The 18990-nt window shown below is 37.5% G+C and overlaps 1 protein-coding gene across 1 annotated transcript in view; it reads left to right on the top strand.

Moving 5' to 3' along the window:
- The window catches only part of PPP1R1C (protein phosphatase 1 regulatory inhibitor subunit 1C), a 116399-nt gene extending 111795 nt beyond the window's left edge, over window positions 1-4604 (top strand). Inside the window, exon 5 of the mRNA XM_059168939.1 lies at window positions 4311-4604. Within this exon, the coding sequence (XP_059024922.1) occupies window positions 4311-4399 (89 nt within the window). The 3' untranslated portion in view covers window positions 4400-4604. The remainder of the gene's footprint in view (window positions 1-4310) is intronic.
- The last annotated feature ends 14386 nt before the right edge of the window (window positions 4605-18990 follow it).

Below are 18990 nucleotides of genomic sequence, written 5' to 3'. Positions count from 1 at the left end.
TCTAAAGTATGTGGTTGGGGAAAAAAAAAAAAAAAGAATCCATTTACATTTGCTACTCCCAGGTGAATTAGTTTTTAAAATGTGGATTTGAGTCATTTATGTCATTAGAAGTCATAATTGCTTTTTTTGTAATTTAAAGTACACATAGCAGAGCAAATTTTTCAGTAGAAAGAAGATCTCTTTTATGGATTAAAAGCATCTGAGGGTCGGCAAGATGGTCAGTGTCTCCTGTTACACAATGCAGGCCTCCTTCTATGACCCATCTCAGAGACAGACATTTAGCTTAGACTTGAATCCATATAGTGATGAAAGCTCACTCACATGTTTATTGTTGGGCAAAGAGTTTAGGAATTTTCTTTTCTTTATTGAGCTATAATCTGCCCTCACTACATCAATGTCCACTCTGTCTGCTCTCAGGAGCTACTTAGATAAATTTCAGTTCTTTTTCCAGTGTGTTAGGAATTCAATGGCAGTCTCTTTGTCCTCTCTTAGTTACTTAGCAGGCATTCCAGTTTCAAATACAATTGTTCTAGAAAAGCAATTTCATAAGACTACTTTAATCTCAATTACCTTCTTCAGTGGAACTCTTGAAACAGAGAGCTCACAATCAGGCAGCATAATCCAGAAAAGTCTGTCAACCTATGGTTAGGGAGCATTCCTTAAAGTGCTGCCTGCTGTTAGGAATGCTCTGACACCACCAAGAGCCTTGTCTCTAAACAGGTGACTCTGCTGGGTTGTGTTGGAATTGTGATCACCTGAAGCCCTTAACTGCAATCAGTTGAGGCCCCACTCATTCTCTATTTCTTAGAGGCAAAGAAATCTTTCTAAAAACAAACTCCGTGTTCAGCAGCATCTTACCCACATCAGCCTATTCCCTGCTCTTGGAAAGCTTTGGGAACACTAGTTTTATCATTCTTCATGCCATCTTTCCCTCCGGGTGTTATGTCATCTATAAATGTAAATAAGCCTGGCTTTTTTTCACTCCAAATTAATTGATAAACATATTGACCCATGGCTTGCCAAACATAAGCTTCCCTCTGTGGATTCATTATTCATAACTCTTCACTCAGTCACTTCACAACTTCATCCAACTCACTTTTGACCACCACCTGATCTAGAGAATGGAGAAGAGCAGGAGGATTACGTCCTGTTTGGAGCAACATTTATTTCCTTTCTTTTTCTTCTTTTACTCAGTCTTGTTTCCTTTGCTCCAACTCTGTTTTCTTCATTCCTTCATACTGCATATCTTGACCTTACCTTTGGTTCCTTCGCCTGTGTTCATTTGCTATGGAGAAGAGAATGCCTATTGTGTTTTTTGGATCTCTTGGCTTTTTCTTGTGTGTAGGGCTGGCTGAGTCTGTTTGCTCCAGGAGCCTCTTTGCTGTATGCTGTGCAGAGTCAGTCCTGAGCAGGCAAGGTGTTTCAATATATGCTTTTAGCATTCCAGGGAGGAGGCGGCTCTGAGGATTTTCTCAGGCCCCCAGACCAAGTCGTTTTCTTCCACCTTCAGAATTACCTTAATATTAAATGAAGGTTTTAAGAAAATGTAAATATAAAGTATCTGTGTGTTTGGGAAAAGGAGAAGGGCATGGGAAGACAGAAATTATTAGATAGTCTTCACAGACCTCACACAGACCTGTTAGTACTGCTGCCTCCATAACCAAACAAATATTACTCATAGGAAAAAAGACTCAAGACACAAGTTAACCAACTATCCGTTATTCAGTGGAATGATGACATGAATATAAATTGCTTTGAGAACCAAAGAATGTGTGGTTCTGTAGAGATGTTCATGTTATCAACTCCCATCTCACCAAATCTTTCACTTAGAAATAGTTAATGTCACTCATGAAAAAGGCTAAGAAACACGTCTTCCCGGGTTTGCCCAAGTGGTGATTTTACTTTTAAAAAGGCTTCCTTTTATAACACTGTGATCATTATTGCGTGATAAAATAAATTAAAAGCAAATAGGCCTATACTCAAGTAAGGGAAATGACTAATTATTTAGTAAGTTGGACTTTTTGGTTACCATATTTTCTTAATGTTTCAGCCCCTCACATAAATGAATCAATGTTGCCATTAAGTTACTAACTCTAATTTAAAGAAAGTTGTCTTAAGCACAACTTTATTACTGTGTAGTTGCCTTGTGGGTGAAAGGGATGAGCTCTGGAGGTAACAGAACCTTTTCAGACTGTGAGAGGTACAGACAATTTCAGCATAGGAGAGTGAAATGTGGCTGTATGATTATTGTGCTTTAATATTCCAGAAGGAATCCCAACATTGTCTAAGCAAGGTTAATGGGTACTGTAAACCTATAATAACTCCTAGAGAATGACAGGAAAATCTGTATCAGCATCCAGAAAAACTAAAGGTGAAAATGAGTTAGGGTCTCCTGAAAATAGACTTTTATGCCTCATTCACTATTTATTCAATCAGTCATCAGTGTACTGAGGAAATAGTATGTGTCATAACTTCTCTTAAAACTACACTGTCCTTATATCCCTGAACAAATCACTTACCTTCTTTGAGTCTAAATTTCACCATCCAGGTATTTCTGTCATGGAGTTGTGAGGTTTAGCGACCAAGGTATATGAGACCCTAACAGAATAACTGATTGGATGTTTATTGAATGAATGAATTCCCTTACCTTCTCCTTAACATTTAGACATCATCTTCTTCCCACCCCGTAATTCATAATATATAAGATAAGCTCCATTTGTTAATAATAAATGTCCATCTACTGTTTTGGGTCAACAGGAATTTTGAGTGATCTGTGTTTACAGATGAAATTAAAGTATTTAAATATTATTACAACTGATCAAATATTTTTGCAAGATAATCCACCAAGCCCAAGGATGTTGTTCTTTGCCAAACAGCATTCTGTGGATTGCTGACTACAGTACATGCAAATCCACCTTTTTTTAAGTTTTTTGTTTCATAACAAATATGAGCAGTGACTTCCTTTCATTTATCAATTCTAACCAAATACTTTTCAGTAATATTTAGAAAAATCTTATAAATGAATTTTCTAAAATATGAAACATGTATAAAATTTTTCACCTTAACTAGCAATGCATGGAGTGTCTGCTCTTATGATGTTTTAACAGAACAGGACCCAAGTGAAACAGGAGGTAATTCTTAGATTTTGAGTATATGGTTGTGGTAGTTGCCTTTTGGTTTATACTCCAAATTTGGGTTAATTTTGAAATCTTGAAAAAAAAATATGCCAAAAACATAACCAAGTTATTTTTTAATTGTATCAGCCATTTATTCAATCAATATGGATGAGTACATACTGTTTGCCGGGCATTGTGTCTGAGACCCCAAACTGAAACTACATAATCTTGACATCAAGAAGTTTGCTCTAATGAGAAAGATGTGTAAACAAATCAGTTCTGTATGGTAATTGATACAAGAGAAAACGATCCAAGAACTGTAGGGAAATATGAAAAAAGCCTAGCTAAGTCTGTGTAGGGAATGAGAGGAGCCTTCCCAGAGGAGACAAGCTGAGGCAGCGGCATGAGCCGGAGAATATCGGGTGGGTGAGTACGAAGAGGCTATTTGGCAGTGAGAAGACAACGAGAAGAGCGTGGAGGCTTGAAGGAGCCGGGAATGATCAGGGAATGTGGAAGAGTAGGTTAGTGTCCTCAACTAGTAACTCATAATTTACTGTGAAGCAGGAAGGGCTGGGAAGGAATGAGGCCAAATAAGTAGGGAGAGGCCAGGATCTATAAGCCTGTGGAGCAGGCAGAGGTGTGCCAGTGTTTTGCTTCTCTGTGGGCTGTGGGGGAAGTTACTGGAGAATTTTGTATACAGAAGTTTCGTAATCAAATGAATATGTTCTGATTCCTGAAGGAGACTAACAATATCATGATTCTTTTGTTGTTTACAAGTTACAGAAATGGCACACACACCCCTTTGTTCCTAGGGGTTTCTTCAATGGTTCTTGTTGTAATGGAATTCAGGGATGCCAAAAGAAATATTTGAACTAAATGATATATCAGAATTACAATAAGAGCCTGTGAGCGGATTTTTAGTTAACAGGTTTTTAATAGGCTGTGAGGCAATTCTTAATGGAGAAGATTTAATTATAAAGGAAGCCTGTCTCTAATGGAAATTTGGCTGGGTGTGTTTTGATTTTCTCAGTGAATTAAAAGGTTTATATAGGGTTAGATGGTTGAAATTCTTGTGGAAAACATGTATACACCAGAGAAAACTTTCCACTCATTTTCTTTATCTCTTGCAGCAAAGCAATGAATCTGCTAGAAATAAATTTCACTTAAATAGAGCATAATTTTTTATAATTTCAGGGGTTAAGCATCTGAAAGGCCAGAGTGAATCAGCATTCCCTGAAGAAGAAGAAGGTGTAAACGAAAGAGAGGAGCAGTGGGAACATTAATTACGGGTCTGCAGCAAGAAGGCTTCTTGGGAATAACTGAACTATTAACTTTTCTGACTATCCCATGGAAGGCCACTCCTTGACCTCCAGAAGCATTCTCCACCTCTGCTCTCCACACTCATACAATAGTAATACACCTCCTGGGAAGCTCTCCCTTGACTGAATTTAGAACTAAGTACAGATTGTTCGATATTACAATTAAAGAATAAACATTTATTTTATGGTGATTTTTCTTTTTAATGACATTTGCATAGACATTTGCAAATACGTAAGTGTTCTAACTTTAATACTGCGAAGCTTAATCTCTCATGTCCTACTGATGTGGTCTGCCTTCTAAGGTCAAATGTAAATAGCTTCACTTTAAGAGTAAAAAATAAATATTAAATACATTTAGACATGGTGTGTCCGGGTTTAACTTACAGAGGAAGTTTTTAAGGAAACTTTTAAGTTTCATTTATCATGTTTCTGTATATAGAACCATATGTGGTATTTATTTCCGATGAAGAAATCCTCAGTTTCTTGATTCAAAAGATCATAATGTATTAGTCTCTAAGTATTGACCATCCTTTTTCCTCCAGCGTGTTAATGGCTAAAGGACTGCAAAGGTCTCATTTTTCTGAGCTCTGAGAGATATATTCCCCAGCATTTCCACTAGCTATTAAGAAAGAAAAATGCTAAATCTAAAATAAAATATGCCAAAATCTCCCCTGCCGCTTTTTTGGTTATTACTTGAAATATGAGCTATTTCTTATTGCATTTTAAGGAATCATTAGTATTTTATAAATCTTCTATTACCGTCAAGTAAGAAATTCCATTAATTCATGGATATAGTCATTCATTAACTCAATAACTATTTTTAATGAGTTTATCTCGAGCAAACGACTTTGCTGGGGGTTATAAAAATAAAGAAAAGATCATTTCTTGTTTTTAGAACTGATAGAAAATATATATATATAGAACTGATAGAAAATATATATATATATATATATTTTCTATCAGTTCTAAGGACAAGAAAATAAAGTATCAGTATAAAGCAAGATTTTCCAGAACAATATGTATATATAAATATATATATATATTTTTTTTTTTACATATATATATGTATATACATATATATGTGTGTATGTGTGTGTGTGTGTGTGTGTGTGTATGTGAGTGTGTGTGTATTGAATAAGGCTTTTGGTTGTTCAAAGTTCTGGCTCCAGGACAACATTAATTATTTTTTAAAGATTTTTGTTTACTTATTTATTTTAGAGAGAGCTCAGTGTGTGCGTGGGCAGGAGGAGGGATAGAGGGGGAGGGAGGTAGGGAGAGAGAGAGAATCTCAAAAAGACTCTGTGGTGCACAGAGCCTGACACTGGGCTTGATCTCACAACCCTGAGATCCGGACGTGAGGGGAAACCAAGAGTCAGTCACTTAACTGACTGAGCCACCCAGGTGCCCCATTAATGATTTATGGCATTTCAAGGTAAAGTATCTGTGCCACAAAATTTAGTGAGGTTGGTGGAATGCCCCGTTTGGTTCCCACACTGATGATATTGGTGAGGGTCAATGTTTCATGGATGAAAAAAAAATGAAAGGATTTCTCAGAAGTCAATAAAGAGGGAAATTGAGATGGGAGGAAAAAATGTAAATGTAAAATCCATTGTGGGATCTTATGTCAAGATTCAAAGAAGTAAAACTGTTGTTTTTAATTTTGAATGCAAGTTTATAATACAGAGATTAAGAGAAATATATGAATCTATTAGACAATGCAATAGAGAGAACATTTTTCCCCAAGAAAATAAATGCAAAACTCATTGATAACTAGTATCACCAAGTATGAATGAGTACTCTAGTTCTAAGTGTCTTTCCTCCTTGCTATGCTCCTTTCCTTTCTTTCTTCCTTTCTTCCTTCCTTCCCCACCCCCACCCCTAGCTTTTTATGGGTTTTGTTGTTGTTGTTAAAATTGATTTCAATCAAAACTTTCAGGAGTTTCTAGATCACCTGCTGTGACTATTCGTTTGATTTCCTAAATTTCTTTCTACTTAAAACATGATTAAGACACAGATTTATTTTCATGATTTTGAATTATTTGTGGAAAACATTCTGGCGCTCCTTGAGACTATTTGAGATACCCCAAAGTGCTAGAAAATAAAATTTGCCCTTCCCTTTCCTTGAACACACTTTCAAAATGTGTTGCTGGTTTTTGTTTTTGTTTTTTGTTTTTTGTTTCAAAAGGATTCAGAAAAAATAAATCAAAGCTTTTGCTGATTTTTAAACATCATTTGGGTAAATAAGTAGCATGGCTTCTGGATTCTTCTCTTCTTATTAAAAACACAAAGATATAAAAATTAAAAGCATAAGTTTTCCTTAGGAAATGTTGGTTTCTTCCATTCTGTTCTCTACTCTCAAAACAGAGCTTGCAATTAAAAGCACAAGTTTTCCTTGGGAAATATGTTGGCTTTCTCAGAAATCTGAAGGAAGCCAGCTGAGATAATGGCTTTTCAGTTTCCTTTTCACACAGTTATAGTTTACAACAAATTTTTTTCAAGAAGACAACTTGGCTTCAGTTTGGCTGAATGGTTAAAGAAACTTTCTGAACAAAACAAAACAAAAACTTTATCTTTCCCAGACCACATTTATAGTATGATATAATGGCTAGTAGATGAGCTTTGAGTCACTCTGGCTTGGGTTCAAATTCAACCCCTATCAAATTTTAGACTGTTACTCTGTTTAGAAAATGGGTACCATCATACCCACCCCTATGGATTATCGTGGAAATTAAATGAGATAAGACACATTAAAATGCTTAGTCCAGCTTAGGGAGGAATTAGTATTTGGTGCCTATTGTTATTATCAAGGTGGGAAAGGACCCGATGCCATCTATCCAAACCTTACCCTACACATAATCCTCTTCAGTATCATATACCAGTGACTGATCCTCTTCCTTCTTGAATAACTCCAGCTGAACCCCAAGCCCAACCAAAGAGCTCTAACTGTTCTTCTCTGCATGAAACTCTTTCTTCTGTATTTTACCTCCTTGATCACATTCATTCAGCACTGTGATGTCTTCTCCTAAATGGCCTCATCTCTGATAAAACACCACTAGGTCCTTCCAACTTTTCTCATCATCCAGGCCACTTGCTGTTGGATCCTCTTTAATTGTGTGTACTGAATCTAAGAAAGGTTAAGACAGGGAGATACACTCAGTTTTTTTCCCTAATCTCCCTAAACATGAGAAACTGAAGCATAGACAGAAGCAGGGAAGAGCAGAATTCTAGGTCAGGATTCTTTCTATTAGGCAATAATATTGTAAGTTGTTTCTCTTCCCAGAGTTGGCCAGGATAAGGTCTTTATAAAAAACAAAATGCTTGGACTTTTTCTGTTCTTAAAAAAGTTTTCACCATCCATTTTAAATTTTAATTCAATTATGCAATGTTTTCTACATTGTGGAAACAGATTATTTTAGGTTGGCAAGAGACAAATTACTTTTATTTTTATATTTATAAATACTGTCATAATACATATTAGAAAATATATGTAATCATGATTTTACTGCTATTGTTGCTTAGGATAAGACAACCTTAATGTGTGAATATATTTTTAATCAATTTAAAGAAAATATTAGAAAATATTAAAGAGAAATAGTAGAGATGGTACCTCAAAATCACCAAACAATACACAATTGAATGAAGTTTAGAAACACTGGTCTTGGGTGTGGTCATAGCAAATAAGTGTAAGGACTATAGAGTTCATTTAATTGCAATATGGATTTGTGACTCTATAAATAAACCACTTACATTACATTAATTTAAAAATTGTTTCTTTGCCCACATCTAACAGTTGTATAAGTGCAAACTCAATAATGAGAAAAATCATGTCTAATTATATCAAAGTGTTTATGCTCAAAGTGATTTTGAATATTTGCTTTCTCTGAAAATGAAGAAGGAAGATATGCTCTTACTTTTCTTTTTTTAAAATTTTTTGCTCTTACTTTTCTAAGACCCTGATTCTAAAAACCAATTTTCAAAGCTTCAGCAGATATATTAATTATTAAAAATGTCTATATTGCAAAATGTGAAATCTGTTTAAAGAAATTAAATTATTAGATTTCAAATATCATAATATTCTGAAAAACTAAATATCAGAGGAAGAAGAGTTTTAGGAAAATGATGGAGGGCATCTTTGGCTTTAAGTGACATTGTAAGTAGTTAAGGTGCTAAAGTTTACAAACACTCCATGTGATTCATATAGCAATGGGGGTGAAGGTTTCTATTTTGCAATGTTGTATGAATTAAGTAATTTACATGAATGCATAGGTGTCTGAAGGCATTTTGTAAAGAGGCTACCATTCAACTGTGGTACTTTTCTTGACATTTATATTGTGAATCCTCTTCATTCTGTGGACAGACATTGGCTCAGTCACTTTCCTCATTGCATTTAAAACTTAGCTGATGCAGATAAAGAGACTTGGTGTGTAGAAGGCAGATGAACATGAGAGTAGAGAGAGAAGTAGGCAAAGGAGGGAACTCAAAGAAGCCTAGAAACTTGAGGTAAAAAATGGTATTAAATGGTATTAAAATGTATTGGATTTATCTTCATTTTTTGTTTCTCACTCTATACATGTGATCTTGCCTTTTTCCTGTTTTCTCTTACTTTTAGTAATAATGAGCCTAATTTGAAGGAATGAACACAGTGAACCCCAGGAGTATATGTCGCTAGGATTAGAATCCTAGAAGTAGCAGAACGATTGGCAAATGATTCTTCATTATCATTCAGAACAAGCATTTGACAGTGAATAATAGAAACCCCAACAAACAGTAAAATACAGGCTGAATTATGTCATACAGTAAAATGTCCAGGACTAGAACTGTGGCTCAAGACTCTAATGGGTATCCAGACACTTGTCATTTTTCTTAATATTCTCCAAGTTGTAACTTCAGGGTCCCAAGAGAGCTGCTGCTCCAGGCTTCCAGTCTGTTCCAAGCAAAAAGAACAGTTGGAAGAGAAAGGGAAAGAATCTAGCAGAGAAGCAAAGCTATCCTTATGGACCAGAGCTGTGCCATAAGACTACCCCTCGATGCAAAGGAGCTGGAGAAAGTAAATATTTTTTAAAAGATTCATTTATTTTTAGAGAGAGAGAGAGCATGCATGCAGAGGGGAGGGGCAGTGGGAGAGGGAGACAATCTCAAGCAGATTGCCTGCTGAGCGTGGAGACTGATGGGGGGCTCAGTCTCCCCACCCTGAGATCATGACCTGAGCCAAAAAAAAAAGAGTTGGATGCTTAACCGACTGAGCACCTAGGTACCCCAAAAGTAAATATTTTAAACCAGGAACATTGCCACCTTCCAACTTAGTCAAGGTTCTCTTTCTAAGTGACCAAGGGTATCAGCTGAGCAATGAGCAGTATCTGCTTCCCAAACAAACAGAATTCAGGGAAGTTCTTCTTCCCTGAGGTATCTAAAGGAAGCACAGACTATTCAATTTATGTCAAAGGTTGACATTAACACTCACTAGATGTTTTTGCTACTTAAATGCATAAATTAGGTTAATGTTTATCATAGGCCTGTAGCTAGATAGAACAATTCAGATAGCCTTAATTATTCTGTAGTATTTTTTTGTAGGAAAATTTGGTATCATTTATAAAAGTATACTTTAGAAGCAAAAGACCATTATTCTAGTTTATTATTCAATGAATGTGCATGCATGAGTCCTGAGGATACAGGTATTATTAATAAGGTAGTTAAAGTCCTTAAATCCATGGATATATATTCTAGTGTTTGAAGACTATCAATATACATGTGAATTAATACATAGATTATTAATAATAATAAATAAATGAAATCATGTCAGATAGTGATAAATTACAAGAAGGAAATAGAATGAGGTGATGTGGCAGGGTCCTGAGTGGCTCTGTCGGTTAGGCAGGTGACTTGATTTCGGCTCATATCATGGTGTCAGGGTCATGAGATCCAGCCCTGTGTCAGGGCTCTGTGCTCAGTGTGGAATCTGCTTGAGATTCTCTCTCTCACTCTGCCTCTGCTCTTCCCTCACCCCTCATGCTTGTGCACCCATTCTCTCTCTCACAAAATAAATAAAATCTTTAAAAAAAAAAAAAAGAATGAGGTGATGTGGCACAGGGTGGCATCTCCTCTTTGATTATAGCTGTGTGACATTGGGGAAGCCCTTTAATAATAACACTGGGACCCAGTTTTCTGAGCAGTAAAATGTAGAGAATGATATGAGGGGGTGGATCAAATGTTCCTGTGAGGCTCCTTCCAACACTAAGCTCTGTTTCTCCCCTCTGATTCTCTTTCAGAAACTGCAGATGAGCAGCAAAGGAGAAAAGAAGAGACAGGAATAAACAGAAAGCAGCAGCACTAAGAGCGAATGGAATCAGAAGAGAAAAAGGGTATCTTTGTATGCTTATATGACAGTTGACAGAACAAAATTGTTTTACTTAGAAATATGCACCATATGTATGTATGTATGTACGTATGTATTTAATAGCATTAGCATTGTAATCAATTATTCTTTTAAAACTTCTCCTTATAAGATGATCTAAATTTTCTTTCTTTTGGTTTGTTGTGGTAGCTTTTTTCCCTAAGATTTAAAATCCTTCCAAGAAAAATTTCCTCCTACAAATCACTAATTGGGTAATTTACTCTATCACAGCATACAGGCTTTGTTCCTATTAAGTTGCATACCAGATTTTTCCCTTTACAGAGATTTATGTGACATGGTATGAAATACTCTGGAACATTTCCAGGGTGTTCTGGAATAGTTTGTTATTTTCTTTTTCTCCACCAGGTGCAAAATGAGTTGATAACAACCAGAAGCGGACTTGTCAGTGCTGTGCTCCTGTGGGAGCTTGGAAAACTACCCACACAAAACTACCACCACCACCACCACCACCACCACCACCACCACCACCACCTCCACCTGCAACATTGTGTCTCATTTGCTTCCTCTTGGGTTACCTTCTGAAGCACTTTAGATATTTGATACATAAATATTGACATGTTTTTCAGATAGTGTTCCTTCATTTTATGTTCTTTCTAATTATTTATGCTATGCTATTTGCCACATTCTTTTTGGTTTTAATTTATTTTTCTCTACTACTGGAAGGGAGATCTTGAATTTGGGTAATTTTTAAGCGATTCGTTTTTAGTTTTTCTAATTCTGGAATCCGAGCCTTCTTTTACAATAGAAAGGCTTTCAAATATGTTTCCTTTTTCTTTTCAAATCCCATCATATTTATTAATTCTTCTGTTTCTTTTTCAAATCCACTGGTCTTGATTCAGTTTAGTACGGCACAACGACTATTTATTTAAATATTAGTTATAAAATAAAAAGGCTATTATTGTTGATGCCCTCCTGCCTGTTAATATTGGTTCAGTTCTTTACAGTTAATAAAGTGGCCTCACCTATGTTTCTTGGTTAATAATCACATTAAATATGTATGACAGGTAGGATTCACTTTATAGATCAGGAAACTAGCGCCCAAAGAAAATAAATGGTCCTAAATGAACTAATAATTCAACAAACGCTTCTATTAGTTGATGCTCTTAAGATTTAAGAAATTGTGATGGTTTTTAGGATGGGAAAGCCTATCTTAGAAACGAGAGGCTTTTGCATTTTCTTGTAGATTGCACTGAGACTAAATTTTCTACATTTCAGACTTAAAGCATTGGGGGATGATTTTGTTAATGATCCTGGAATGGAAAGAAGCCCTGAGTTCTACTTTAATTCTTTGATATTGATCTCAAACTGAAATGACTTTTAACCAACATAAGCAGCAAATTTGAAACTCCTTTTAAACTATGTGACTCATTTAAAAATATTTTTTATGTTTAAATCTGTGCTTTTAAAAAACAATCTTTAATTCCTAAAAGGAAAGAATTGCTGAGCTTATGACAATGGTGGGCATAATCTTTTCTTAAAGAAAAAGGCATCAATCTTTTTAAGTTTCTTTTCCTTGATTTCTAATAAACTGAAATATCATTTCACAATTTTCTTTTTGTTATGGCCTTTCCCTTTCTCTGCACCCCAGTCCCCAGGATTTGAAGAATGCTAATTTTTACTTACCACTCCCAGATCTGTATTGCCTCAAAAGTAAAAACAATATAAAAAAGGATAATTACCATAGACCTAAATGCACAATTGTGGAATAGACTATAGTTATCATGGCATTAAAAAACAATATGCTACATAATGAAGAACCTAAGAGAACACTGGAACTGCTGCTGTCCTCAAGCTAATTAAGGAATCAATTTATTGATGTTTCAAAATAACTTTTTTTCCTCAAGGGTAATGATGGGGTTCAGGACCCACTGCTGCAAAACATGGCAGCTGGCACTCTGAGTGGTGTAAGCTGAAGGAGTCTGAGAAAATGGCAGATGCCGGCAGGTCACCTTCCCTCTGCCCTTCTCCCTGAGACAGGCCATAAAACCCTCATGTGAGGAGTGCCTTATATCTAGAAGAAAGGAGTCCCCTTGTCTCTGAAGACAAAGGGACTCAAAGAGGAATCCAAACAAACAAGCACTGCTAAGTTCCCCCCAGTTTCCTATACTTACCTCATTCTCCTTAACTTATCCTAGTCTTCCAGGACCCCATTCTTCCTCAGTCCTAGCATGACAATACTCAGATCTGTTTCTTTGGATCTTCATTTCCTTAAGAAGACTCCCATGTCATGTAAAACTTATATTAAATAAATCTGTATGCTTTTTTCCTAATAGTCTGTCTTTGCCAGCTGAACTTTCGGACCTGGCCAGAAACCCTTTTCCTCCCCTATAGGACCAAGGTATAAAATGCCTTTATGTGAATCAAAACAATGGGATGATAAAAATTAAAAAAAAAAAAAAGAAAAGCTTGATCATCTCCTTAATAATTACAGGAGAATATCTTCTCTTTCTTCTTTATTTTTTAAAGAGACTGGCATTTGTGAAGACACTGCAGTAGATGGGTGGGTTACATGACATTTCCCCAAAGCATAAATTCTATGGATGTGTTTCTCTAATCAGAATAATTACATTACCAGATGCTGTTCTCATCTTTCTTCTTTTGTCTTAATGGGACATAGATTTCCTATTTTGAAATTGTCACTCATTTGTTATATTTGTCAAGTGTTTTAAATACTATATGAGTCCTTTATTTGCTTTTGAAAACACTCAGTAGTCTAAAAATTAAAGTTGACATGAAGACCAGTGATAACTGAGATAGGAATTATACTATTAATTATACTTCAATTAACCTTACCGTACTAGTGCAGTTATCCTGGACTTTTCTTAGGATACCAGGCTTGAGCTACCTATTTTCACGGTCAGTACAGTGTTTTCTAGGAAGCAGTTCACTGGAAGAAGTTATTTCTTTGGAAGCGACTGATAGCTAAATGAGATTTTTTATAACAATAATTCTTAGAGTATGGACAGAGAAGTATTAAAAATTAGGCACTGTCATCATGAACTACCCAAAGCTGTATTGGTATAAAATAATCTAATACAATATTTTGGGAAAATATAATCCAAAAATCAATAAATTTTGATTTAAAGCATAACTAAATTTGTATGCTTTTTTTTTTTCCTATTAGTGTATTAATTTCTACAAATCTTTTTTCTTTCATTGTGAATTTGGATTTAAAATTTTTTCTATTGAGGAATATATATATATATATACACACACACAAATGTGTGTGCAGAGTTTATACATGTGTGTCTGCATGTATATGTACACATACGTGTATACAAAAATATATGTGTACAAATGCATATGTATAATGTAACTGTGCTGAAATAAGAAGGGAAGCTTTTTTTAAAGAGAAAAAAAATTTAACCCATTTGCCATTAAAGTAAGCTCAGAGACTTGAAACCCTATGCAATAAATGCTTCCCTCCATTATCACTTCCACATTATCTTCTGCTAAGGAAAGGCTAGGTGAGAATGAAGGAAGACGTGCGCGGAAGAATGTAGATGAAAGGAAGAATGTGAGGACCTCCCACAGAAGGCGAAGAAGAGCAGGCTGCAGCCAGGCGGGAGGTGGAAAGAGAAAGGCAGCCAGAGAGCCTGAGAGCCTGAGGGAGAGGCAAGGCGAGCTTGCCTGGCCGCACATCTCGCTTTAGTGGGTTCCTGCCCAGGCTGCCAAGTCATCTCCATCTGAATTCGTCTTTTGCATGCTGGCTATTTCTAGCAGCCCCTTTCTTCGTGGTGGGTTTAAAGATGCTGGTTTCAGTGTTGACCCCACTTGGCTTCTAGATCGCATCTGATTTACCACATTTAGTGGACGCGTCTGTTTATGGGCAATTTCCTCATTACGAAAGGTCCTCTCCTTTTTTGTTTCCTCCAAAGAAAGACCTTTTTGTTTTGCTAATGAAGGTTCTGTGAAACCCGCAGAGTTCGCTGGGTGTGTGCCTGTAGTTTTTTCCTTTTGACAAACTGCTGTTGTTGCTTCTAAGTGCACCTGGATGTCAAATACTGTGTTTTGTTTAGCAAGCCATCTTGGAAGTCTAAAGGTTATTATTTTATCTTTAAGCTGATATTTTTCTTCTTAATATTTGCATTAAACAGTTTTCCCTAGAATTGAACATCTACATGGCACATATCGACATATATATCAAGAAGTATCTGTCTATAAATACATGCACTAATTTATCTATCTCAATCTACTCTATCTCCATCTCTATCTCTCTAGCATGTATGTAATTCTGCCTTTCCTCTCCTCCAGCAGGGACATAAATAGTGGGGTTGATGATAATAAACTCTCTACTCTAGGAAGGCCAGCCTGCTCTTACGTGGAGAAATCTCCCCATCCTGTGGACTTTTAGGATATTGCTACTGAAGTGAAAGCTGTGCTATGTTCTTGCAACTATAATCACAAATTAATTTTATAAGAAGAGGATGTTTCTTTTAAAGGAGAATCTCGGTAGATTCTTATTTTTACAGCTCACACTTACTATTCAGTTTAGAAAAAACTGTATCAGTCATTCTCAGCATCTTACGTAGACCATTTCATTTTGTCATTACAGTAATTCTGTAAAATAGGGGGGACTCTTACATCTCCATTTGGTAGAGAAGAAAATTGAGGCTTGTCCAAGATCACAGACCATGAGAAAGTCTGAAATTGAATTGAGGGTGAAATTCAGTCTTTGGATAAGGTATTTCTTGCCTCAGGTCTTGCAACATAAAACGCAACAAGAAATAATGGTATCTGGATTAATATAAAATAACAACCTTAATTTATGTTAATTGAGAACCAACAGTGTGTCAGATACTATCCAGATTCTTTAAATACTCTTCACTATTATTTCGCCACTCTATCAAAGTCTCCATGGTGAGAGGTTAGGAAACATTAAGGCCAACAGCTACGAACCACCAAAAACATACTGTGAATTGAGATCATTTCTGCTCCAAAGCGTGTATGGTTCCCACTAGTAGTCATTGAAGCTATAAAAAATCACCCAGGAAATGTGAGTTTTTCTGCTTAGCAAATTTGGTAAGATTAGCGACAATTAATATACCTCCGCACCAGCAGACCCATCTCCCCAAGGGTTGACAAGAGACAGATGGGGAGATCTTAATGTTTCTCTCATAGAATTCAGGTTTGCTTTTAGCAGCTATTAAGTATTAATTAAGAATTAATGCACTCCCCATGTGTCTGCTCTGAGAAAAAACACAAATGGCTTTTTGGAATTACTTAGATCTAAAGTGCTTGAAAAGTGAGTCTCATTTTGATTGAATTAACTAGAGATGTTATCGGAAAAGAATTAACTCAGTCATATGTCATATATCAAACACTTAAGACAAACAAATATAAACTTTTCCTGCCTGCCTTCATTCATTTGTATTTATTCATTCCGTAAATATTTTCTGAACACCTACTTTGCTTAAGGCGCAGTGCTTCCTTGCCTTATAATCTGGGAGCAAGGGTATGGCATGGCGGGCTACCGTATTAGAGCAAGAGTTTGGAGGGGGAAATGGTCAGTGTTCCTCTAGAGGAGGGTCTGAGGCGCCTCACCAGAGAGATAAGAGGCTTTCTGGGAGAGCTGGCAAATGTGCAGACCCCCTCGGAGGCCGAGGGGGAGAGTTTGACAGGTAAAGATGGCAAAGACCCTTGCACAGGAGGCCTCAATGCGAGGGCAGAGCAGAAATCCAAGAAAAGGGAATGGGGAAGTGAATGCAAGCTGTGGCCCAAAGACAGTTTGGGGTTAGACTGCGGGGGCTTTGAGTGTGATGGCAAGGGGTGTGAAGTTTACCTGTAAGCCTGTGGGTCTCAGCAGGAGCTCTCCATCCAGCAGCAGGGGCATCACCCCGGGCCCCGCCTCACACCTCCTGAATCTGCACCCCTGTGGCTGGCCCCAGCAATCTGGAGTTCGGAGGCCGCCCGAGGGCTTGGGACCAGTGCTGTGCCAGCCCCCCAGGACTGCTGTGTGTGTCGAGTCCAGATAACACTTCTCGCGCCAGTCCTCAGAAGGGCAGCAGGCCTGGTGGAAGCTGCTGCCCAGGGGAGTGACCGCTGTTGCTGCCAGCATACTCGTTCTCCTACCCTGGGGTCCCCAGCTCCTTGCATCGGGAAAAGCAGCGCTGTGGAAAGCCCCAGAGACCCCTGCGCCGAATCTGCCACGTGGGACACTCCTGCCCTCCTAAGCAGAGACTAACTTTTCCATTTTTAAAGGGTTACAAAAGAAGAAAGGGAAGAGGAGGAAAAGAAAAAAATCATGAGGAAGGAAGAGGAGGAGGAAAGGGGGCACCAAATGGAGAAACACTGTGTTGGAATGTGGCCTGCACTGCCCAAGTAGTTGCTGCCCGATCTGCTACAGAAATCCTCTACACAAAACGTTTGCTGACCCCTGGTGTAGATGAGGAAAAACTGTTTTTGTGGAGAAGCAGCAAAAGGTCCCAAGAATGCCTTGAGGAGATCTAACTTACAAATGGTGTACAGAAAAGAAAAAGTGAAAATAGGGTTGAAGGCGGAGCCAAAGATGGAGCACAAGTAAGAAGGTCAAGATCTCAACAACCCAGCGTTCTTCGAAGAGAACGAAGTTGGTCTACAGCACTTCTAGAAGTAATAGGATGTATATCGTATGATCTCTCTGATATGAGGAATTTGCGAGGCAGGGCGGGGCCTGTAGGGGAAGGGAGGGAAAAATGAAAGAAGATGGGACTGGGGAGGGAGACATACCATAAGAGACTCTTAATCTCAGGAAACACACTGAGGGTTCCTGGAGGGGAGGGTGTTGGGGGGAGGAGGTGGCTGGGTGATGGACATTGGGGAGGATATGTGCTACGGTGAGTGCTGTGAATTGTGTAAGACTGATGAATCACAGACTTGTACCCCTGAAGCAAATAATAATTTATGTTAATTAAAGAGGGAGAAGAAGAAAGGAAGAAGAAGAAGAAGAAGAAGAAGAAGAAGAAGAAGAAGAAGAAGAAGAAGAAGAAGAAGAAGAGGAGGAGGAGGAAGAAGAAGAAGGAGTAATAGGATTTAATATGCAGTTGACCCAAGCACCAGGCTGGAGTAAGGTCTTCAACAATGTAAGAACTCACAAGGTCTGTCCCACTCAGCAATCTCCTGGGGTTTGGTTTGAAGTCATTTTGAGAGCAGTGCCATGTGGAAAGCATGAACTCTGGAGCCTGTTGCCTCGTGTGGAGAAAAACAACCTCATGTTTGAGTGCTTAGTGGGTGTCTAGATTTATCTCTCTAATATTTAATTATTATCTCAAACAGGGATAGGCTCAGAATCACCCAGTTATCTTCTGAAATGCTGATTCTAGTTTAGTTGGTCTGGATGGGGCCTGAAAGTGTTCACTTCTAAGAAGTCCTAGGGGAGGGGACACACTCTAAGTAGCAAAGCCTAGACTGAACCCCAGTAGGTTATCTGAAAAAAAAAAAAAAAAAAACAAACAAAAAACCACCAGATTTTTAAGGTCACATATTAAGCATGCAAAATAATTCTCCTGTCCACAGAAATCAAAGGCATCCTTCTCTACTGTAAAACATTATTCAAGGGTTCACCGAAGTGCACCAGCCCCTCCTGGTGGTCACTGGCAATTCTGCTCCCTCCAGTGGCAGTTTTTAAAGACAAGTGTCTGCATATGGAAGAAGGAGAGAAAAGGAAGGTGATGGATATGGTGGATGGAGAAGACATGACACAACCTCCCACAGTGACCAGAGGCAGTCCAGCTTCACGGTTCGGGAATCACATTCTCTTAGACTTCAAATCCCGGCTCCTCCCCTGAGGAGCTGTGTGGCCTAACACACATTATTTCACCCTCTGCCGTGACTCCTCATCCATAGATGGGGATAAGATTCCTCAGAGAGTACTTATAAGGAGTAAAAGAGACAATGTCAGAAAATACTTTTAATGCCATAGTGAGAATATACTATAAGAAACACTACATAATGGTATCTTTAGTTATGAGAGATTTAAAAAAAAAAAAAAAGTATTAGCCTGAGATGAAAAGGAAGCTCTCTAAACATCAGAAATCTAAAGCAAATAACCCAAACATTTATTAATGTTACTAAAGAACATATGGCCCCATATAGAGCTTTAAGTATACATGCTGGCCCATAAGGATTTATAGTTTAAGTATTTGGGATTCCCTCCAAAGAAATC

Source organism: Mustela lutreola, chromosome 3 (genome assembly GCF_030435805.1).
Source record: "Mustela lutreola isolate mMusLut2 chromosome 3, mMusLut2.pri, whole genome shotgun sequence".
Classification (NCBI taxonomy): Eukaryota; Metazoa; Chordata; class Mammalia; order Carnivora; family Mustelidae; genus Mustela; species Mustela lutreola.
The sequence above is the reverse complement of the archived record's forward strand: the minus strand, read 5'-3'. Positions and strand labels throughout refer to the sequence as shown.